This window comes from Rana temporaria, chromosome 11 (genome assembly GCF_905171775.1).
Source record: "Rana temporaria chromosome 11, aRanTem1.1, whole genome shotgun sequence".
Lineage (NCBI taxonomy): Eukaryota > Metazoa > Chordata > Amphibia > Anura > Ranidae > Rana > Rana temporaria.
The window spans coordinates 2,109,569-2,133,181 of record NC_053499.1 but is presented as its reverse complement, the minus strand read 5'-3'; the positions used below and the strand labels follow the sequence as shown (position 1 = coordinate 2,133,181).

Here is a 23,613-nt window from a genome sequence, read left to right as displayed (position 1 = left end):
TGATGACCAGGTCGCTGCCTTACACACCTGTAAAACAGACGCTTGATGGCGGAAAGCCCAAGAGGCACCAATTGCCCTGGTCGAATGCGCCGTAACCGGGAAGGGGGGCGCCCGCCCCTTTAGGGCATAGGCCTGAAGCACGACCTGCCTGATCCACCTAAAAATGGTGACCGACGAGACCGCCAGACCCTTCTTAGGACCAGTCACCGACACTAACAGTGAATCCGACCTCCGAAACGGAGCCGTAGCAGACGGGTACACCCGTAGGGCTCGAACCACGTCCAAGGAATGCAACGTGGCCTCCTTCAGGTTCTTCGGCCGAGGACATAAGGATGGAAGAACAATGTCCTCATTAATGTGAAAGGCCGAAACAACCTTAGGAAGGAATGACGGCTGCGGCCGCAGCACCACCTTATCCCTGTGGATGACCAAGTAAGGGGCCTTGCAAGACAAGGCCGCTAATTCAGAAACCCGTCTGACCGATGTAATTGCCACCAGAAAAACCACCTTCTGGGAAAGAGTCAATAAAGGTATTTCCTCAAACGGAGACCATTGAAGCACCGAGAGGACTAAATTCAAGTCCCATGGATGCAGTGGAGGACGCACAGGAGGGGCCACATGTCAAACCCCCTGTACAAACGTACGCACCAGAGTGTGCGCCGCCAAGGGTCGCTGAAAGAAAACAGCCAAGGCCAAAATCTGCCCCTTAATCGTACTTAAGGCGAGAGCCTGATCCACTCCATGCTGTAAGAACAGCAGAATCCGGGACATCACGTATGTACGGGGGTGCAAATTCATCTCCTCACACATAGAGATGTAAGCCTTCCATGTACGATGGTAAATCTTCCGTGAAGTAGACTTCCGCGCCCGCAGCATGGTAGAGATCACGAGTCAGACAGGCCTCGATCTTCCAGCACCTGGCTTTCAACAGCCACGCCATCAAAGCCAACGACTGTAAAGCAGGATGAAAGATAGGACCCTGCGACAGAAGATCCTCTCGCAGAGGCAGGAGCCAAGGAACGTCTGCCACCAGGGGGGGGGCGAGGCCAATCCGGAGCGATTAGGATTGTTGGTATCCCCTCGGCTTCCACTCTGCGTAACAGACAAGGGAGAAGCTTCTCTTGACCTGGCCACGAACCGTGACACCTTCCGATTGAGACGGGACGGCAGAAGATCCACGTCTGGAGTGCCCCATTTCAGACAGAATCTGAAACACATCCAGGTGTAGAGACTATTCTCCTTGGTCTAGCGCTTGGCGAATTAGGTAGTCGGCCTGCCAGTTCTGTACCCCCGGAATGTACACAGTTGAAAGAGCCGAAACTTTCTTTTTGGCCCACCAGAGGATGTGAGCGACTTCCGCAGCTGCAGCCGAGCTCCATGTGCCCCCTTGATGATTGACATACGCCACAGCCGTGGCTTTGTCCGACTGGATCATGACCAGGCGGCTCTGCAGTCTCAGAGACCACTTGGAGAGGCACAGCATGATCACCCGGAGCTCCAGGACATTGATCGGCAGACGGGACTCTTCCCGAGTAGAACACCCCATTCTCCCCCCAGCCGAAGAATGGCATCCGTCGTGACCACCGTCCAATGGCACGGCAGGAATGATTTCCCGGCCTGAAGTACCGGAGATGTCAGCCACCACACTCGGGAGGACCTGACCAGGCGATTCACCTGAACTTGGTAATCCAGAGATGAAGGGAGCTTGTCCCAATGCGACAGAATTTCTCTCTGTAACACTCGAGTGTGGAATTGAGCATACAGAACCGCCTCAAAAGAGGCCACCATCAGACCCAGAACTCGCATGCAAAAGCGAAGCGACGACCACTTCTGGGTCGCCAACCGCTGCCCTGCAGATTGCAGCATCTGTAGTTTCTCCGTGGGAAGGAAAATTCTCGCCTCCGAGGAATCCAGGACCAACCCCAGATATTCCAGATGCTGAGACAGGACCAACACTGACTTCTGGACATTTAGCAGCCAACCGAATTCCCGGAGGGTCTGGCAGGTGATAGACACATCCACCTCTAATTCTGAGCTTGAACCGCCCCCTGGGAGGTACTGTGCGGAGTGTTTAACACTTAACATGCTGTTTTTCTGCCTAGTCAATCTCCTAAAAGGGAGGAGAATACCCTTAAGTCAATTGCTGCTGTGTCCGTCCATGAACGGAAGAGAAATCATTTTCGTGGCCGGGAGTCTTCTTTTCGTGCACATGTGCATTCTTTTTTCTATTACATTTCTCCCATCATTGATTAGAAAATAGTTTGATTTTGAAAAAAATTCCGACATGTCCGATTATTCAAAATTGACTGCCGCCCATTTTGTTTTACTGTTGCTGCAGCTCACTAATGGTGCAAAATTTGAACGAAAATTTTTGATACGATTTTTAAAAGAAAATTCTTTTGAAATTCGAACCGTGTAAGGCCAGGTTTAGAGACCATAGACTGTAAGCTCCTTGAGGGCAGGGACTAATGTGAAAATTTATATATATATATACACCGTATATACTCGAGTATAAGCCGAGTTTTTCAGCAAATTTTTTTTGTGCTGAAACTGCCCCCCTTCAGCTTATACTCGAGTCACCTTTTTCCGCCTGATCTCCCAGACTTTGGGGACCCGGTACTGGCTGGCCGTAGGTCCCCTGGACCCCAAACTTGGCACACATGTAGCCCAACCCTTCCTCTACAAGTGTGCAAAGGTTGTTGTCCGGGGAGCAATGATTTTTTCCAGTCGTGCACCCCTTCCATTAAACGGTAATTTCTCCGGTAACTTTGGGGGCCCGATGCTGGCCGTAGGTCCCCTGGACATATAGCCCCAGTTTTCCTCTACAAGTGTGCAAAGTTTCCTGTCCGGGGGACCTACATCTGGGAAGCACCGATTTTTCAAAGTCGGGCACCCCTTCTATATACTCCCATGTTAAACGGAAGTCTAGTCATGGGCACAGTGAGGCATGCAGATGGACACCCTAGGCTTATACTCGAGTCAATAAGTTTTCCCAGTTTTTTTGTGGTAAAATTAGGTGCCTCGGCTAAGACTCGAGTATATATAAAACATTTTTGTGTGTGTAAAAGGCTGCATAAATTGACGTTGCTAGACAAGTACCTATAATAAATAAAACAAAATTTTTCAAATATTACCAAAATCATATTTGTTTACATTTGATTGTACATGTTATTTCTTGGTTTATGCAAAATACCTATTAATAAAGTGGTGCACCGAAATGAAAATTTTGGTACTGAAACTTCTGGATACACTTGGCCAAAACCGAAATTGACGGTTTATATACATTTTTTTTTTTTTATATATATATATTTATTTATATAACATTTTTTAACTAATATCACGAATTTAAAATAAATATGAATTTATTGTCGGCACCCTTTGACGCAGTGTTAAAAATTCAGCTTGTATTTTTCGGTCACCAAAAAAACCGAAAATTCATGAAAATGCAGCAAGGCATCAAAATGCACACGTGTTGTGTTTTTGATGCGCTTTTTTTTTTAAGTCACATACCTCGGGGGAGGGGGGGAAGCAACCCTCATAAGCCATGTAAAATCGCAGGCATTTTCAGCATTTTTTCCCCCGCCTCTATCGGCACAATGCATCACTATTATTGATCCTTGGCTAAACACAAACAAATAACACTTGCACCCCCCCCCCCCCCCCCCCATGTAATCCTAGCAAGTGATTCACACCTTAGTGCACAGGTGCTCAATCGTGGCCTTCCAGCTGTTCAGAAACTACAAGTCCCATCATGCCTCTGCCTTTGGGAGTCATGCATGTAACGGTCAGCCTTGCAATACCTCATGGGACATGTAGTTCCGCAACAGCTGGAGGGCCACAGGTTGAGCACCCATGCCTTAGTGGGCAGTTGAGTTAACGTCCCGTCACATCTTTCTTTTCTCCAGGGGGCACACAGGTTAACCCCGTGCACGACTGACGTTAAACTTTAATATAGACCAAAAGCAAAATAGAAAGGAATGTGTTTTATTTGCCAATTCATGCATTCATATATTATTAATTTTTTTATTTTTTGTCGTCAGCTGGGAATTTCCAAAAAGCCAAGAAAACTAGTCTGAGTCAGCAAATTAGCCGAATTCACCTTTTTTCCCCCTCTCTCTCTCTCTCTTTAATAGATTGCATGTATAGATGTTTCATCCACAAAACTTCACCCCGTTAAAGAGTTACACCTTCGTCTCCTTTGTTTTCGTACATGCGTCAGCAGATAAAACAGGATTTTTTTTTTCATCTCCGCGCTTACAGGATTGGATTTCTATCCAAAAATTGAACTCGTACATTTAGAGAATTCATAAAATATAACCCCCCCCCCAAAAAAAAAAGGACACAGAGCGTGTTGCCAATTGTAGCAGCAATGAATTATTAACTCAACCTCAATATTTTTCATGTTATTATTTTTTTTTCTTTATATATCCAGATTCAAGTCACGACCAGGAAGTGACTTCTTCCCCCGCCGACAAAAGTCACCGGATACAAAAAAAAAGACCGTCAAGTTCAACCACTTTTAACTTGAAGCCGTCGCTAAATGCAATCCCTTATTTTTTTTTTTGTATAATGTATAAACAGCAGATACATGGGCAATTTTTTTTTTTTTTTTTGTACACAGGGTGAGCAGGATTAACTCTCCATATAAAAGTGCTGTCATGTACATCGGTGAGCCGCTTGTGTAGTGCTACAAGTGTTCAAACATTCTACAATCAGGAACAGTCAAGTCTATCCGGATAATGGGAGGAGCCTAATCTAAGGCTACAATTCATTTGCCTCCATTGAGTTTTTTTTTATGTTTACAATAAAAGACCGAACAGCAATCTGAGGCAAAAAAAGAAATGTGTTAGAAGCTATTACACTAAAACTGGTGACGTAAAATGGAAATTGGCCCTCGTGAGTGCTGAATTATTTAAATAATCCCCCCTACTTGCCCCCTCTGAATGTGGTCTTATTTTTTTATTCCCCACCCAAAAGTGGAACAGAAAAAACTTTTAACGAATACAAAGCTGCCTCGATGACGTCACACCCCCGCCTCGGGTTTTCCGATCTTCTCAGCGCGTTCTGGAAATTGAGCTCCTATTTTTATTTTTTTGTTGTAAGTGGAAGGAGGGAAAAAAAAATAATAATAAAAAGTCAGAAACCCCCCTCTGTTGGCCGTCCCAGGGCCGGGTATCTCATGACACGCTCTCCCAAAATATGATTTCCAAATGTCCAATGGATGTCAAAAAAAAGTTCAGGATTGGGAGACGGCGGAGAGCGTGAACCGGTTCTGGAACCGCTACTGGGAGGAACACAAGCTTCTTCACTACAATCAGTCACACGTTAGCAGGAAGAGAAAAAAGCGAACAAGCTCAATTCATGCCCGGACCGCCGAAATTGAAAGAACTTGGCACCACTGGAGCGTTGAATTTGTAGCCTCCGTGTTTCTCAATCATTTTGGATTCTGTGAATCAAAAGAGAAAAATTATTAAAATAGAAGCCAAATGAAAACAGCAGAGGTTATTTACAAGTAGGATGTCTGGACTTGGGTTGCCAAATTACTAGGAAACCTTTGGGTTGTTCTTCAGGAGTCTCAAACTGGTGGGCCTCCAGCTATTGTGAAACTACGAGACCCATGAGGCAAGGCTGACAGTTACCAAACATGACTCACAGAGGCATGATGGGACTTGTAGTTTGCCAACAGCCGGAGGGCCACCAGGTTGAGAGCCTTGTTCTAGATGCAAGGATCTAAAAACTACAGCTGTTACAGAACTACATGCCTCAAGACGCATTGTACAACCGACATTCCCTGCCATGGTGAGAATTGTAGTTCCTGAAATACTGGAGGGTCACAGTTTGGAGACCACTGTTCTGGAACATAAGCAAGTCAACCACTCAATTCTAGAGATGGGTCATAAAAGGGAATGGATGCAATAAGGGACAATTTAGGAATTGTTCAAGGGATGCCTTTGACAGACTGAACAAAATACACCCCTTCTTGACTGATACTACCAAGTCACTCAAATATTGCAACTTCTCATCATTGGCATTCCTCTACACAAACTAGCCTCCCTTCAGTCCATTGTGAAAGCCGCGGCCAGACATCAAATTTGCCAACCACGCCCGTGGCCACCACCCCCCTTCTCTGCCAATCCCTCCTTTGGCTCCTGATTAAACTAACATTCCAACTACTGACATAGAAAGCCACCCACAACTCAGCCCCGAGCTACTCCAACCTCATCGCGAAATAACACCCAAACCATCCTCTTCATTCCTTGCAAGACCTCCCATTCTCATCCCCTCCAGAGCTTGGCCCATCCCCTGAAACTCACCACCCCCCAACCTCAATGTGTCCAGAGCCAATCCCATCCTCTGGACCTCCCCCCATCACAATCTGTCCAGAGCCTGTGCCATCCTCTGGACCTCCCCCCATCACAATCTGTCCAGAGCCTGTGCCATCCTCTGGACCTCCCCCCATCACAATCTGTCCAGAGCCTGTCCCATCCTCTGGACCTCCCCCCCCCCCCCCATCACAATCTGTCCAGAGCCTGTCCCATCCTCTGGACCTCCCCCATCACAATTTGTCCAGAGCCTGTCCCATCCTCTGGACCTCCCCCATCACAATTTGTCCAGAGCCTGTCCCATCCTCTGGACCTCCCCCATCACAATTTGTCCAGAGCCTGTCCCATCCTCTGGACCTCCCCCATCACAATTTGTCCAGAGCCTGTCCCATCCTCTGGACCTCCCCCATCACAATTTGTCCAGAGCCTGTCCCATCCTCTGGACCTCCCCCATCACAATTTGTCCAGAGCCTGTCCCATCCTCTGGACCTCCCCCATCACAATTTGTCCAGAGCCTGTCCCATCCTCTGGACCTCCCCCCCATCACAATCTGTCCAGAGCCTGTGCCATCCTCTGGACCTCCCCCATCACAATCTGTCCAGAGCCTGTCCCATCCTCTGGACCTCCCCCCCATCACAATCTGTCCAGAGCCTGTGCCATCCTCTGGACCTCCCCCATCACAATCTGTCCAGAGCCTGTCCCATCCTCTGGACCTCCCCCCCATCACAATCTGTCCAGAGCCTGTCCCATCCTCTAGAAACTCGCTCTACCCAAGTCGACACACAGTCCAGAGCCTTTGCCATTCTCCGGAACTTCCAAAATCTGTCTAGAGCCTCTTCCAGCCTCTGCTCACACCCCCAATCTGCCCAGAGCTTCTCCCTTCCACTGGAATTTCCCCTAGCCCAATCTGTCCAGAGCCTTTGCCATTCTCTAGATCAGTGTTTTTCAACTCCAGTCCTCGGGGCACCCCAACAGGTCATGTTTTCAGGATTTCCCTCAGATGAAACGGCTGTGGTAATTACTAAGGAGTGAAACTGATCAAATGACCTGTTGGTGTGCCTTGAAGCAGAAGTTCACCCATAAGAAATTTTTTTACAAAAAATCCCCTTAGATTGATGCTTGTTTTGTCTAGGGGAATCGGCTAGTTGTGTTAAAATATGAGCAGTACTTACCCGTTTTAGAGATACATCTTCTCCGTCGCTTCCGGGATATGGGTCTTCGGGAGCGGGCGTTCCTTCTTGATTGACAGGCTTCCGACGGTCGCATCCATCGCGTCACTAGTAGCCGAACATCGGTGGGGCTCTATACTGCGCACCGACGTTCGGCTTCTTTCGGAAAATCGTGACGCGTTGGATGTGACCGTCGGAAGCCTCTCGGAAGACTGTCAATCAAGAAGGAACGCTCGCTCCCGCAGCCCATACCCGGAAGCGGCGGAGAAGATGCATCTCGTAAACGGTAAGTACGGCTCATATTTTAACACAACTAGCCGATTCCCCTAGAGAAAACGAGCAGGAATCTAAGGGGAAAAAGTGTAATTTAGGGGTGAACCTCCGCTTTGAGGACTGAGTTGGGAAACGCTGCTCTAGATCTTCCCCAATCTGTCTAGACTAGGGATCCTCAAACTACGGCCCTCAAGTTGTTGCGGAACTACACATCCCATGAGGCATTGCGGAACTACACATCCCATGAGGCATTGTAAAACTGACAGACATTCACACGCATGATGGGAATTGTAGTTCCTGAACAACTGGAGGGCCATAGTTTGAAGACCCATAGTCTATACTGCAGTGATGGCGAACGTTGGCACCACAGATGTTTTTAAACTACTCTTCCCATGATATTCTGCAGTGTAGTTGAGAATCATGGGAAGATTAGTTCCAAAACATCTGGCGTGCCAAAATTGGCCATCACTGCAGTCTAGACAGATTGGGGTGGGGGAAGTTTGAGAATGGCAAAGGCTCTGAACAGATTGGGCATCGCTGGTCTAGAGCCTCGCCCCCCATCTTCTGCTCACACCCCAATCTGTCCAGAGCCTCTACCATCCTCTGGAACTCCCTACCCCAATCTGTACAATCTCAAGCTACCTGAAAACTCATCTATTCAGAGAAGCCCAACTCCCCCTCTAACTTTCTACATTATCATTCCCACAGTTATTACCCTTTTGCATCATCTGTCCCTCCCCTTTAATATTGTAAGCTTTCACAAGCAGGGCCCTCCTAACCTTGTATCAAATTCAATTGTAACGGTCTTCCCTTTATATTGCAAAAAGGATGCACACAAAAAAAACTTAAAGAGTAACAAATATGAAATGATTAATTAAAAAAGTGCATCACAACAATAATAATGCTTTATTATATATTTTTTTTATTATCGGGATATTTTATTATTGGGAATAAATTAGACTGCGTACAGGTGGGAGGAAGGATCACGCATGCGCCTTGGTTCAAGGCTCTAACTATTCATCTGTGGCTGAAGATTTAATGGCAGCATCTTGACTATTTTTTTGCAGTCTCTTCACCCGCTGACACCCAAAGCCATCAGTCTGAAAAGGGAATCAGACAGCAATAAATGTATTTTTACAGCGTTTACCGTGAGCTGCTCGCCTCTGATCTGCCAGCGTTACAATGTCCTGTAACTGTTTTCCTTGCTCTTCGCTGAGTCCTTGAGTAAGAGTTTGATACCAACTGGGGTCGTGTCCTTGCAGCTCTACAAATAAATATAAAAATAAAAAAGGATTTAAAAATAATGATCTCTAAACACTCTAAATTGAGAGAAGTACAGCAGATGGAGAGATAGATCTCTCTATATAATAAAAAAAAAAAAAAAAAAAGAAGAATAAAAGAATCACATTCCCTTTAACCACTTCCAGACCACCCACCGTGGATATACGTTGCTACTTTGATGTTAAATACTGGGGGTTATGGCAGATCGCTTTGACATAAGTGGTCTCAGTGGCAGATTTCACCGTGGGATCATTTTTATGGGCAGCGAGAGAGGTGCCCCCTCACAATGCTTCCTGGTAGTCGCCAATGCTTACCAGAGCTATTGGAAGTGGCGGAAATGATACGATCTTCGGGATAGACAGGAAGTAGAGTGAGGGCAAGATGGCCCCCCTTGCCTATGCCCTTGGAGGACCAGAGCAACTTCAAACACCCGCTTTTTCTTATTGCTTTTAAGTGTAAATGGGAGATCTGAGGTCTTTTTGACACCAGATCTCACACTAAAGAGGCCCTGTCCTGCTTATTTCTATTACAAAGGATGTTTACATTCCTTGTAATAGGAATAAAAGTGAAATTATATATAAATACATTTTTTTTTTTATTATAGATATCTATCTTTATTTTATTTTTTTAATAGAATATATATATATATATATATATATATATATATATATATATATATATATATATATATATATATATATATATATATATATATATATATATATATTCTCTAGTAAAAAAAAAATAGAGATGAGATATACAAGATATATATACATATACGAGATGATATATATGTATATGTAGATCTCGTGTATACCTCTGATCTCAATTTTTTAAAGAGATAGATATCTATATAAAAAAAGTGAATATATATATATATATATATATATATATATATATATATATATATATATATATATATATATATATATATATATATATATATATATTTTTCACTTTTATTCCTATTACAAGGAATGTAAACATCCTTTGTAATAGAAATAAGCAGGACAGGGCCTCTCCCATATTAAAGACACGGAGAAGTAGATCTGCTCATTTATACTTCTAACTTTTTTTTTATATATACCAAAAAGATGATCACCAAATATTAATACATTTTATAATAAAAAAAGGAAGTCAGTACCAGAAAAACTTACGTTGAAATATAGCTTTAAATATTTGATATTCATCTACGGGGTTATCCTCGTCATCAATAATAGTCGTATAACCTTCCAACGCCGTTTCCTCCGCATCGTCTTCCTCCCAATCTTCATCATCGCCGCCCTCTCCGGCTTGTTTCGCCAACATTTCCAGATATTCCTGTCCCTCCTCGTCGATGTCATCTTCATCACTGCCCAGCTCTGTGGAGAAACTACAATTAGAAAAACACCCCAAATGTGCCCAATATACCCTTTATATTGTCTGGCCACTAGGAGGCATCCTTCCTTGGCACCCATAGGAAAACCTGGCTTTAAAATGTGTTTAGTTTATTTTGTCCCTTTAATGTCCCAGCCTGGCCCAAGTGAACTATTAGTTTCACTAACAGGTGTGCTAACTGGGCGCTGCATTAGCCTCGGCTACATACAGCCTACAGCGCCGAGTTCCGGTAGTGAAACAAGAACGTCTCTTCTCACTCCTGGAACAAGATAGGAGTGTGAGTGTGAATGAATACAAGGCTACCTCTGAATGGCGGAGGAGCAGGCAGATGACGGCATGATCTCTGCCTCAGCCGATCAGTAGGATGGGGTACGGAGGTTAATTGACTTCATGGTGGGAATCACTGCTGCGGTGACCGTTACTGGTAGAAATGGCGGGGGGGAAAATGTAGGTTCTCTCCTTCCAAACAACACAGCGATATTCTGAGGGTCATAAGTGCTACTCAGCAAATCTGGCAGATAATACAGATCCTGCATCTATAGAGGAGCAGCATATTCACACAACAATGGTTTGCTTATACCAATGAAATTCATTGGTATAAGCCAGCGTTTCTCAGCTCCAATCCTCAAGTACCCCCAACAGGTCATTTTTTCAGGATTTCCCTCAGATAAAACCAGCTGTGGAAATTACTAAGGCAGTGAAACTGATCAAATCACCCGTGCAAAATAATGTAAAGCCTGAAGACATGACCTGTTGGGGGTACTTGAGGACTGGAATTGAGAAACCTTGCCCTAAAAAGGCACAAAATACAAGATCTGTGGGCTGAAACTGGTCGCCAAGCAACTTCATATTGCCCTCACATCTCCCCTGCAACTGCAGTAACCCCCTTGTCCTCGCTCCCACCTTGTCTCAAAAGTAGAACCCCTCTGCCAGATACTGTGAGTCTCCATGCAGCTGCAGAGGCTTGTCTATTGGTGCAGACTTGATGGTGGGGGGGTTCTCGCCATTTGATGTAGGGGGGGGGGGGGGGGGGGGGGGAGATGGTGGGATGCTCTGCACATCTAGTCTTACAGATACAATCAGCCATTAGAGAGCAACAATGCTGATGCGGCCCACTATGATTCCCCTGCTTTAGGATAAGACTACAAAACCCCTTCCCCTCTGTTCTGTAGTCTTCAGAGATAGCTAGCTAAAAAAATAATAAAAAAAAAAAAAAGGAACTATTACTGAAGCCCTGGAGTGTCCATTTAGACCAGGGGGTCTCAAACTGGCGGCCCTCCAACTGTTGCAAAACTACAAGTCCCATCATGCCTCTGCCTGTGGGGGGGCATGCTTGTAACTGTCCAGCCTTGCAATGCCTCATAGGACTTGTAGTTCCGCAACAGCTGGAGTGCCGCCAGCGTGAGACCTCCGAATTAGACGCACTTACCGACTTCATCGTCGTCCTCTCCATCCTCGTCATCATCGCTGTCGTTCTCTTGCTCTGCATGGCAGGCGTATGCTCTCTTCAGACCGTTGAATAAGAGGATGAAGGCGGGCAGGATCTGCGTGGAGACATCTCCCAGAATCTGCGGCCTCTGATCGAGTTCTATCAGGGCGCACAGACCGAGGACGCAGATTTTCCGATCGTGTAATCTAAGCATGATATAAAAAAAAAAAATGTTGGTTTGACAAACTTAGAAGCCCTCGGAGACGCATGTTCAAATCAGCTGAGAAATGGGATCATTCTTCTAAATTGACCCTCACTTTTAGATTGTAAGCTCCTATGAGCAGGGCCCTCCGATGCCCCCTGTATTGAACTTGTGCAATGGTTTACAACTTGAGGGCAAGCCATATAAATCCTGAATAAGTGAAATTTCAATGGAAAATATAGAACATTGATCACAAACGGCCATTTCTACGGCTTGTTCTTCAGAAGGGCCCAACTCTTTACCAGGAGTCAGCCCTGTAGCGGGCATTATAGCCATTTACCCTCCCAACCGCCAGGCCATGTCTTGACAGCCATCAACCTCGACCAGTAGCATAGTGCTGGGCCTTCAATACACAAGTGGGGGGGGGGGGGGGGGGGATTCCGTACTGCAGGAAGCAGCAGACCTATACGATCACAGCAGTGAAATTCGTGGGACATCTGAAAGTGTGTGGTGATAGAAATTGTGACTCATCACAAGTCCCCCGCTCAGGCTGTCGAGGTCCGGCGAGTTGGATACCCCTGACCAGTGAAGGTGCAGGCTGAGGAAAGTTGCACCCAGACTCAAAGCATGTTGAAAAAATTTGAAATGAGGTAGCCCGGATGCCACATACACCTAACCGGCACAAGTGGTAAGCAGGTGGAAGAAAAACCTGCTTCAGCTTGAATTATCCAGACCATGTCTTTAACATGTTTCGCCCCCCATCCCAGGGGCTTAATTATGCAGAATGACCTCCATGATTAAGCCCTAGGGGTTGGGCGAAACATGTTGGAGACATGGTCTGGATGAATCGAGGCTGCTTTTACCCGCTTAGCACTCAGGCTGGGCAAGGTGTGCGGTGGCCAGGCTACCTCTTTCTACAATGGCATTTTAGTGCTGCAGCCAGATTAGAAGTGGCTGGTGGGCATGAAGGTTTGTAGCAGAGAGGTGGGTGGCAATGAAGGTTTTAGGCCATATCAAAACCCAAAAAATAGTTCCAACAACCGTTACATTTTTAATCTTGTGAATCATAACTTCTAAGCTGCTTGATTCAGGGATCTATGACCGATGCCCTAAACACAGGAAGCATGGCATGCTGGACACCCCCCCCCCCCCATGAGGGGGTTCCAGACTAGACCCCTACTGGACATTCAGACTTCTCAGCTTACCCTAGGAAGCAGTCAACGTCATTCAGCCACTGTTTAATGAAATGACTGGTGACCGGCTCCACTGTGTTGGGGAAACGAAGGTTCTCCAGGGTGTTGAGCAGCAGCGGAGGACTGTAGTATAACGCAGCGATGGCGACCTGCAGGCACATCGTCCTAAGTTCGCTGGTCTTCACCTCCCGAGTCAACCTCTCCAGAGATGCCTCCACAAATAACGGTATGACCTGTTGGAGGGAGAAATTCAGCATAAAAATGTCAAGATGGATGCCACAGCTGTATGACCCAACAGTGAGTGGTGAAAACCCAACACCTCTAACCTCTCCAGGGTGAGATATACAGCCGGACAATATCAGAGAGACCCCATCAGACCTTAAAACTTTGTAAAAAGCGGGTGCCTGCAACCATATTGAGTATAAGACAACAGTGTGATCCAGGAGGAAGGGGGCAGAGAGCCAGAGCATAGCGAGCATTAGGCAGCAGTGCGATTCTCCTCTGCGGAGTTCCACCCAAAAGTGGAACTTCTGTTTTAAGCACTCCTCGCCCCCTTACATGCCATGCATGCAATTTTTTTTTGGGGGGGGGGGGCCTCTTCGATAGGAGTGGGACTTCCTGTCCCACTTCCTCCTTCCGCCCAGGGACTCCCTTGGCCTCTTCACTTCTCGCCTTAGGTGGCCCCTCCCTTTAGGCGATCTCCAGGGACACGTGACAGGTCCCAGGAGATGGCCTGTCCATTCACAGAGCATATCGCTACTCGCGCATGCGCAGTGAGTGCCCGGACGCAAAGTCGAATGCCGTCACGGCCGAATGCTCACACTATGAATGGAGGCGCCGGCCGGAGAGGAGCGGAGCTCCGGGCGGCTGCGTCTCTGGACTGTGCACTAGATAAGTGTGTTTATTAAAAGTCAGCAGCTACACTTTTTGTAGCTGCTGACATTCAACACTAAAAGGCTGGAAATCCCCTTTAACGAGAGCGAGGTTGAACCATGTTCCAGGGACAGAGCGCACCCGCCGCACTGAGACTGTGGCAACGGTCATATGACATGGTCCCAGAATGAGAGCGCCACCAATCTATATGGTGGGAGGTGGATAAAAAGGTGAACTAACCCTAAGAGCTGGTTCACACTGGGGCGACTCGTCATGCGACTCAGCCGCCTGACAAGTCACACCCCATTCTAGTCAATAGAACCGTTCTAATAGGAGCGACGCAAGTCACTCCGACTTAGAAAAAGGTTCTTGTACGACTTCGGGGGCGACTTGCATTGACTTCTATACAGAAGTCATTTTGCAAGTCGCCTCTGAAGTCGTCTTCAGGACACCTTGCCGAGTCGCCCCCGAAGTCGTGCCGCCCCAGTGTGAACCGGCTCTTAAATGATTGCGCTAAACATCTCACCTGGTCAATTCCACGTCCTTTACACTGCAAGATGACAACTTCTAGAAGTTTAGCCGCGTGACATTCAGCATCCTCCCCCGCCACTCCAGTAAGAACCTGCAAGCAAAAACAAACAAATGTGTTATATAATGGATTTATGGGTCACCCGTGTCTGCTGAACCAGTGCCAGAGATTGGGGACACAAAACACAACACCAACCTCACTGCCAATTGACTTCTAGTAAAACATTACCCAACTTAAATGTATTCCATGGAGAGAATGATAGAAGGAGGAGGAGACTGTCTGTATACAAAGGTCCCAATTAAGAACCAAACTGCAGAATTACAATAAATTGAATGCAAGACTGAAGGAACCGCCCAAACCCTGCCCCCCCTCCACAAAACTGAAATATAGTACAACCCTTCAGTGTCAGTAAACTTTTCTCACAAGGGAGGAGGACCAGACCCTCGGCATATACCGTATTTCCTGTTGTGCTGGAAAATAATCCAGGTAAAAAGAAAAAAAAAGCAGGAAGGGATAACAACCTTTTCCGTCACCCACCAAATAAACAGTGTTTATTGGTGCAACATGAGACCAACAATGCAAATCGAAAATATAATACAATTTAAAAATCACAAGTCTGATTTAAATACACAGTGCCAATCCTGACCTCCCTGGGGCCCCAAGCAAAATTACATGTCACATTAAAGTTGAGAAGGGGGCGCTGCCGACTGACATGTCGCATTAAAATTAAATTTGAGAAGCGGAGGGCGGGGGTGTTCTGTTGTCGGAAATGACAAGAAGCGGGGGGGTGTTGACTTCTTGCCTCTTCTCCCATGCAGCCAGTGAGTTGAGGTGGTGTGAGGGGTGACTTCTCACCAGGCGGGGCCTCTAGTAATTTGGGGGGCCCTCCGCAGCTTTGCGGGGCCCTAAGTGGCTTGCATAGTGAGCCTATAGGGCGGATCGGCCCTGTAAATACACAACATAATAAAACACAAAATATGGACCCTAACAAACGAAATAAAAGGACTGTCATAGTGCCAAATTTTTGTAAAAAAGTATCAAATTATACAATATAAATAATAAAAAAAAAGTCTGCACCTAACAACCAAAACCACCTACTACGCCTTGAATACAGGGGCTTGGTGGCTCCCCTATGGTGAAGCACAGAGGCCAAGAACCTGTATTCAAGTAGTAGTAGTTTGTTTTGGTTATGTTTTTATGTGCAGATTGTGTGTTTTGTATGTTTTTTTTGATGTGTATATCACCATTTTTATTATATCATATTTCAGGGATATGCAATAAGCGGACCTCCAGCTGTTGCAGAACTACAAGTCCCATGAGGCATAGCAAGACTGAGCCACAAGAATAACGGGACTTGTAATTTTGCAATAGCCGGAGGTCAGCCAATTGCATATCCCTGTCATATTTGATACTTTTTGCAAAAAGTGAGTAGTTACAGTCCTTAAAGTTTAGTTTTATTAGGGTCCACATTTTGTATATCATTAGGATGAGGTACCAGACCTGAAAGCACAGCACCTAGAAGACTTCGCATATTCGCAGTTAGGTTTCATAATTTTTAGGGGACATTTGCCACCATGTTTTTTTTTTTTTTTTATTAAAGTGGGAGTTCACCCAATTATATATATTTTTTTCTTTTCCCCTTAGATTAATGCTCGTTTTGTCTAGGGGAATCGGCTAGTTGTTTTAAAATATGATCCGTACTTACCGTTTACGAGATGCATCTTCTCCGTCGCTTCCGGGGTATGGGTCTTCGGGAGCGGGCATTCCTTCTTGATTGACAGTCTTCCGAGAGGCTTCCGACGGTCGCATCCATCGCGTCACTAGTAGCCGAAAGTAGCCGAACGTCGGTGCGGCTCTATACTGCACCTGCGCACCGACGTTCGGCTTCTTTCGGAAAATCGTGACGCGATGGATGCGACCGTCGGAAGCCTCTCGGAAGACTGTCAATCAAAATAGGAATGCCCATTCCCGCAGCCCATACCCGGAAGCGGCGGAGAAGATGCATCTCGTAAACGGGTAAGTACGGATCATATTTTAAAACTAGTCGATTCCCCTAGACAAAACGAGCATCCATCTAAGGGGAAAAAGTATATTGTAGGTGTGAACCTCCGCTTTATGTTGTGCATTTTTTTATTAAATTTGTAATCAATTTTAATTGTTAGTCTCATATTGTGCCAATAAAGCCTGTTATTTGGTGTGTGGCGGAAGAGGTCGTTATCCACTTGCTGCTCAGTCTTTCTAGTTACATTTCTGGATTGGACACTTTAAGTTTCTAGTAACCTATCATCCATCTAAAAGCCCTCAATGAGCAATGTACCTTTTTACACATACTGTAGATCATCTCCAGATACTTAGTGTCAGACAGAAGGGTGTCCGTATCCACCGTGACATAATTGTGCAGGAGGGGCATCATGTCTAGACAGAAGAGAGGCTCCGGTCAGTATTATCACCGCGTATAAAAACATTTAGGGCTTCCAATTTGTCATTTAGAAGCCAGGAGGGCAACTACAAAACTTAGAGACCGCACAGCCAGGCTACAGCCACTCCAGGTACTTACATCCGCTAAAGAAGCAGTAAATTAGCTTTTCAAAGATTTCTCACTGACCTCTGTAGCTGTAGACACTGTGAAGCAATTCATCCTCAAAAGTTCAGAACAGAGGAATTTTAGGTCCTTGTCTAAAGTCAGCTCAGCTCACCTGGCCCAACCCCACCCAGCAGCTCTCCCTGCTCCGATAGACACAAAGCATTCCCCAATGCGGTCTAAGAATTTCAGGCATCTAATAATGATGACCAGCTCTGGAATTTTACAGAGTAGTCCACATAGCCGATAATACTTTAAAAAGAGGGGGGTGGCTAATCCAAGCTAATGAAATACTGATCGGCTCACCTGTGAAGTAATCAAAGCCATCTTGCTGGAAAACATCGAACACCAGAGAGAGGAGCTGCCACATCTGAGCCGAAACTTGCTGGCAGGTGAGACTGTGCGCCAGAGAGAAGATTTCTTCATAAAACTCTGCAGACGTCAGAAGAAGATGATAGTCACCACTGCTGTGCATGGAGGAAATGTCTACCTACAGAAGCATCCCACCACCCTCACCTTCATCGCCTGCCCTCCATACAAACCTACACACCCACCCCCTTCATCTCCACACTACCAAACCACCCCCAGACACAGCCACTCCTAGCACACCACACAAAAAAAACCCGACCACTTCCAGAAACCACCCATTGACTCATAGAAACACCCCTACATCCTCGCCAATCACTTTCATACCCACTCATGGCAACACCCCCCCCATCCCCACGATCATGTGCATAACCACCGCCCCCAAATACCTCCTTCACTTACAGAAACCACCCCACACACTCCATACCAACCACCTCCTGCAACCCACACCACCCCTCCATCCCCAACCAACCACCTCCAACCCACTACACACAACCACCCCTCCACATCCAGAAAAAAAAAAAAAAAAAAACACACACACACACACCTCATAGAACCACCTATCACCCACACAACCGCCCCATAAACCACCTCCTCAAGCCCACCACACGCACACCCACCCACAACGCCCTCCACTTCCAGAAAACACCCACTTGAAAAACCAATCACCCACAGAACCACCCCACCTCTTAAGCCACAGGATCCACCAGCAGCAAATTCCCAACCCTTACCCTACCAACCACCACTCACAAAACCCATCCATCCCTCAACTTCTCACCCATAGATCAACCCCTTCCCACAGGACCACCCCTTGTTGTAACGGGGGGGGGGGGCCCTCCACAAATGGCAAATAAACTGGAGTGTTCGGATGTATTGTAGAAATTAAGTGGGATAAAAGAGCGGCCCTGACCACCTACCCATCTAAAAAAAAAAAAAAAAAGCTCCCGGTACTTACCCAGAACGTGTTGCTGTAGGACGGTTCCGATGACCTGCAGGCAGATTCCTTCCAGCTGCTGAGTGATCTGTATAAAAACATTACAAGGTCCATTAGATTATCTATGAACATTAAACACAATGTGGGGGTTTTCCCAACACAACCAAGACTAAAATTATTTGCATCAAATCATGAAATGCACTACAAGGGAAAGTACTACGGGACAATGCAGGATCATCCATACTGGAGGGGAGGATGTTTCATTATACTACTACTACTACTACTACTACTACTACTACTACTACTACTAGTGTCCTCGTCTCATGTGGGCACCAATAAAGTCAAACATTGTGGTAGGATATATTCCTGCAACTATTTTGTCCATTATATTGCGGAGTATCGAGACAGATAGAGAGCTATAGAGAGAGCTATAGAGAGAGCGAGAGCTATAGAGAGAGCTATAGAGAGAGCGAGAGCTATAGAGAGAGCTATAGAGAGAGCGAGAGCTATAGAGAGAGAGCGCAAGAGAGAGCGAGAGCAAGAGAGAGCGCAAGAGAGAGCAAGAGAGAGCAATAGAGAGCGAGCGCGAGAGAGCAATAGAGAGAGCGAGCGCGAGAGAGCTATAGAGAGCGCGAGAGAGCTATAGAGAGCGCGAGAGAGCTATAGAGAGCGCGAGAGAGCTATAGAGAGCGCGAGAGAGCTATAGAGAGCGCGAGAGAGCTATAGAGAGCGCGAGAGAGCTATAGAGAGCGCGAGAGAGCTATAGAGAGCGCGAGAGAGCTATAGAGAGCGCGAGAGAGCTATAGAGAGCGCGAGAGAGCTATAGAGAGCGCGAGAGAGCTATAGAGAGCGCGAGAGAGCTATAGAGAGCGCAAGAGAGCTATAGAGAGCGCAAGAGAGCTATAGAGAGCGCAAGAGAGCTATAGAGAGCTATAGAGAGCGCGAGAGAGCTATAGAGAGCGAGCGAGAGCTATAGAGAGCGAGCGAGAGCTATAGAGAGCGAGCGAGAGTGCTATAGAGAGCGAGCGAGAGTGCTATAGAGAGCGAAAGAAAGAAAAAGGGGAAATAAAAGGAAAAGCACCACATAAATTAGGGGAATGCAGGATCAATAATAGGGGGCGGGGTGGGGTGTGTGACATCACACCAATCTCACCTCTTTATGATCCTCTACCACACTGAGTAACGTATCTATAGTATTGAGGATTCCCATTGCAGTCACAGCTTTGTCATCGCTGCCCTCCTCATCCGAACCCGTCTGAATTACTTGATTAAACGTCATAGCCTGGAGAGAGAAAAAAAAAAACACAAACACACACCACACAAATTAAAATGCTGAACAAACACAGTAAAACGCTTGTTAATCACTGACTGCTCCTGATGGGGCCCCAGCACTTCACTGTCACAGAGGGGACCCAGACAGGTTTTTTGGCTCCAAACCTCAAACTGAGCCCACAAGGAATGACATGTACGAGAATTTGGAGGCTGGCCAGTGGTGAAAACGTCCAACAGACGGCACTGGACCAGTACTATGATCTCATGTTCATCTCCGGCTGCAGGATATGTGTGGGCGGAGCGGGGAGCTAGCAGCACGCCAACACACCGCTCCACCAGACACAGACTGACACTGCGCACACTGCACTGCTGCCGCTAACTGGCCAATCACACAAAGGACCAGTCCTCGGATAGCAACACACATTATTCATTGAAATAAAGAGGATACACTTGCTTTGCCCATTTTGCCCGTTTTTATAGGGGACAAGTGCACCAATTCTACTCGCTATACCAGCAATCCTGAGCCCCTAAAAACAAAATTCCTAGAAGAGCTTTGATGCATTTCATCTAATGGGCGTGATCATAATTTATGAAATGCGTAGAGGGCATCAGTGGCAGGAGCTCAGGAAGTTAATACCTTTTGAAGTATATTGGCCCGATACTGGTTCTTCCCAAGCTGGATAGCAAACCAGATACTGGTGGGGGGGGGGGTCATCTCCTTCAATTAATATCAGCCACCTGACAAGCCCGATATGCGTCATGGAGGGGGGCAACAGCCTCTGGCAAAGCAGACACCAATGCCAGCTTAAGAGGAGGCAGAAGTGGCATAAGATCACTGGTAAACAATTTAAAGAAACAGACACACACTTAGGCCCCTTTCACACGGACGGATAGAATGGTGCTTTTAGCTGCGGATTTTCTACCGCAGCTAAAAAGCACACAATGCTTTCATATGGCCCCATTCACACACACACACACGTTTAGCTGCGATTTCGTTGCATACGGTTTGGTGCGAATAGAAAAAATAGAATTGAATGCGTCCAGGTGCAATTTAGCGCAGCTAAATGCACTTAACCGCAGGTAATGGCAGTCTTTTGTGTCAACTGCGGATAGCAGCGTGAAAAAAAAATAAAATAAATAAATAAAAAAAAAAAAAAAAAAAACCAGGAAGCACATTATAATCAAAAATAAATAAAAAGGGTTGCTATGGAAATGACTACCACAGCTAAATGCGGCCGCATGTAATCGCAATGTACAAATCTAATATCAGTGCAGTGAATTTCACTGAAAATGTACATGCTTTTAATTGCGGCAAAACAGCCGTCCGTCTGAAAAGGGGCCTTACCCTGCTTGGGCAAAAACACATAAAGTGTAATAACTTACATGCAACTAGTCACATTTTACACAAAGCTAAAAATCTCACACACACACACACACACACACACACACACACACACACACTGCAGTACACAGATGTCAACTTACTAAATGCTGCGTCATTTCCACCGCGATGGGCGTGACTTCCTCGCTATATTCACAGATCATTTTCTGAATCACATTGGTGAGGTCGTCATTTTCCGTCTCCCTGATAATATGAAGCAAAGCCTGCATGACCGGCCGGATGAAGGGCGCTATGTACTCCTTGGCTGGGAAGGTTAAAAAAAAAAAAAAAAAAAAAAAGAAAAAAAAAAAAAAAAAAAAGGACATGGATTTAAAAACACGGAACCAATACACTGCAGTGCTAATCTACATGACCCAACCAATATACTCTACACAGCATTCAAGCACCAGAACTACACAAGAGACCCGCGACAGGCATAAGAACTTAAATAGCAATCTAAAAACGCAAAATTATATTTTACTGCGTTACAAGTCCTTAGATGTTGTGACCGCTTTAGTTTTTCTCAGGGTTGATCTTCCATTGGGTGATATTACTAGTAACATGCATCTGAACCCCCCGATATACACCCCTGAAACACTAACCATTTCAATACCAGGAACTTCAGTCTCTCATCCCCCCCCCCGCCCAGGCCATTTACAGCACTGACACAGTTTGACAATTGTGCAGTCAAGCAACACTGTACACATGAATTGTTGTAGGGAGACAGTTCTTTAGTTGGTATTTAACCACTTCACGCACACCATATAGCAATATGACCGGCGCAAAGTGATTCTGTTATCCTGACCGGATGTCATACGACGAGATCACGATAACCCGCAGGGGTGAGCAGCAATCGTTGTGGTGCATCAGTCTGACATCACATCTCCGATTTGGATAAAGAGCCTCCGACACTCTTTGCCATGTGATCAGCTGTGTCCACTCACAATGTAAACAGGAAGAGAAGTTTATCAGCTTTTTCTCCATTCGCAACTGACAGGCACGAGTAGATGACAGCCAATCGGCTGCTCTGACAAGGGAGTGGGGGTCTACGCTGATTACTACCCCCCCAGGACCACCAGGGATGCTTACCATAGAATAGATGCCCACCAAGGATGCCACCCAGAGGTGATCAAACACCACCAAAAGAAAAATTTTGTATCATTTTGTTCACACAAATGGGGCCAAAATGATACAAAATTTAGGTACAGTGTAGCACGACTGTGCAATTGTCAAAGTGCAACAGCGCCAAGATGAAAATTGGTCTGGCCAGTAACACGGGGGGAATGACCAGTATTGAAGTGGTTAATTAGCACAGGGTTATTTATTATTTTGCAAATCAGTCATTGTTCTTTACAGATGGAGGCTGCACTGATGTGTGTACATTTCCCCCCCCCCCCGGTCACACCTGCCAGCTCTTATGCTGCGACAGCGGGTGAGGAAAGTACTGCCGATAACTGGCAAGTCTGTTTACGTTGTGATTTGACACAGCTGATCACTTGCTAAAGGGCTGCTGTGATTGGCCATTTACCCTGATCTGTGATACAAAGGACAGGCACGTGGTTCCAGGACGACGTCCATAGACGCCCTCTCTGAACAGAGCTGTGTTGTAGTGGCCTGTCTATAACACGGGTCTGAAGTGGTTAGAGTACCTTTGTGCAGGTACATTTCATACCTTTTTCCTGGTTACTGATGAGAACTTGAAGTGCGATGGCGGCTTCTACTTTCACGGGCATCTCCCGATCATCTACGAGACACCGCCGGGTCAGCTCCAGGGCCGTCTGCAGGTTCTGATCAATCTTGAACTTCACTTCGCAGAAGTAGTGAAGCACCCAGCAGGCCTGCAAGAGGAACCGAGGCAGAGTATGAAAAACGAGGACAGACGGAATATCTTGGTGGCAGCAACACGTTTACAAACGTTTGTATTTCAGGGATAGTCCATAGACACCATATAGGAGGTCAGTAATACACAGAAATGGGAAATTCCATAAAAATCAAGCAGATGTGGGAGAATTTGGAGGCTGGCCAGCGGTTGAGGTGTCCAGCGGACGTCACTAGACCAGTACTATGATCTCACATTAATCTCTGGCAGCGGGATGTGTGTGAGCGGAGCAGAGAGCCAGCAGCACACTGACACACGGCTCCACCAGACGCAGACTGACACTGCGCACACTGCACCGCCGCCACGGATATAAATCGCTTGCTGTACTCCTTTGTAAACCAATAAGTCCAGGCGCCGGGGCAAGTTGGGTTGAAATCCAATCAGAAAACAGGAGAAATAAGCGATAACCAATAAGCTGGCAATTACAGTGTGATTGAACAGTTCTATAAAAGATAAAATCGTGCAAAAGGAATGTTTGTGTGTGTGAGGGATAATCTTACAATATTTTATAAATCCATCAACGCTGTAAAAAAGATCTTAAAATCCAAAAA

At 46.1% G+C, this 23,613-nt stretch overlaps 1 protein-coding gene and 2 non-coding genes across 3 annotated transcripts in view; all 3 read right to left on the bottom strand.

Annotated features, from left to right (window-relative positions):
- Positions 1 to 3,968: 3,968 nt before the first annotated feature.
- IPO7 (importin 7) overlaps positions 3,969 to 23,613 on the bottom strand; it is a gene marked incomplete at its 5' end in the record, with an annotated part of 31,547 nt that continues 11,902 nt past the window's right edge. The window contains 12 exon segments of the mRNA XM_040327885.1: positions 3,969 to 5,446; positions 8,913 to 9,029; positions 10,204 to 10,407; positions 11,853 to 12,058; positions 13,260 to 13,480; positions 14,647 to 14,742; positions 16,967 to 17,064; positions 17,537 to 17,662; positions 18,552 to 18,618; positions 19,684 to 19,812; positions 21,288 to 21,448; positions 22,856 to 23,021. Coding sequence (XP_040183819.1) covers positions 5,355 to 5,446; positions 8,913 to 9,029; positions 10,204 to 10,407; positions 11,853 to 12,058; positions 13,260 to 13,480; positions 14,647 to 14,742; positions 16,967 to 17,064; positions 17,537 to 17,662; positions 18,552 to 18,618; positions 19,684 to 19,812; positions 21,288 to 21,448; positions 22,856 to 23,021 — 1,683 coding nt within the window.
- On the bottom strand, positions 19,992 to 20,172 carry LOC120918122. Its single transcript, XR_005744331.1, has one exon. It is a non-coding gene; the product is annotated as a small nucleolar RNA SNORA23 (small nucleolar RNA).
- On the bottom strand, positions 23,181 to 23,361 carry LOC120918124. Its single transcript, XR_005744333.1, has one exon. It is a non-coding gene; the product is annotated as a small nucleolar RNA SNORA23 (small nucleolar RNA).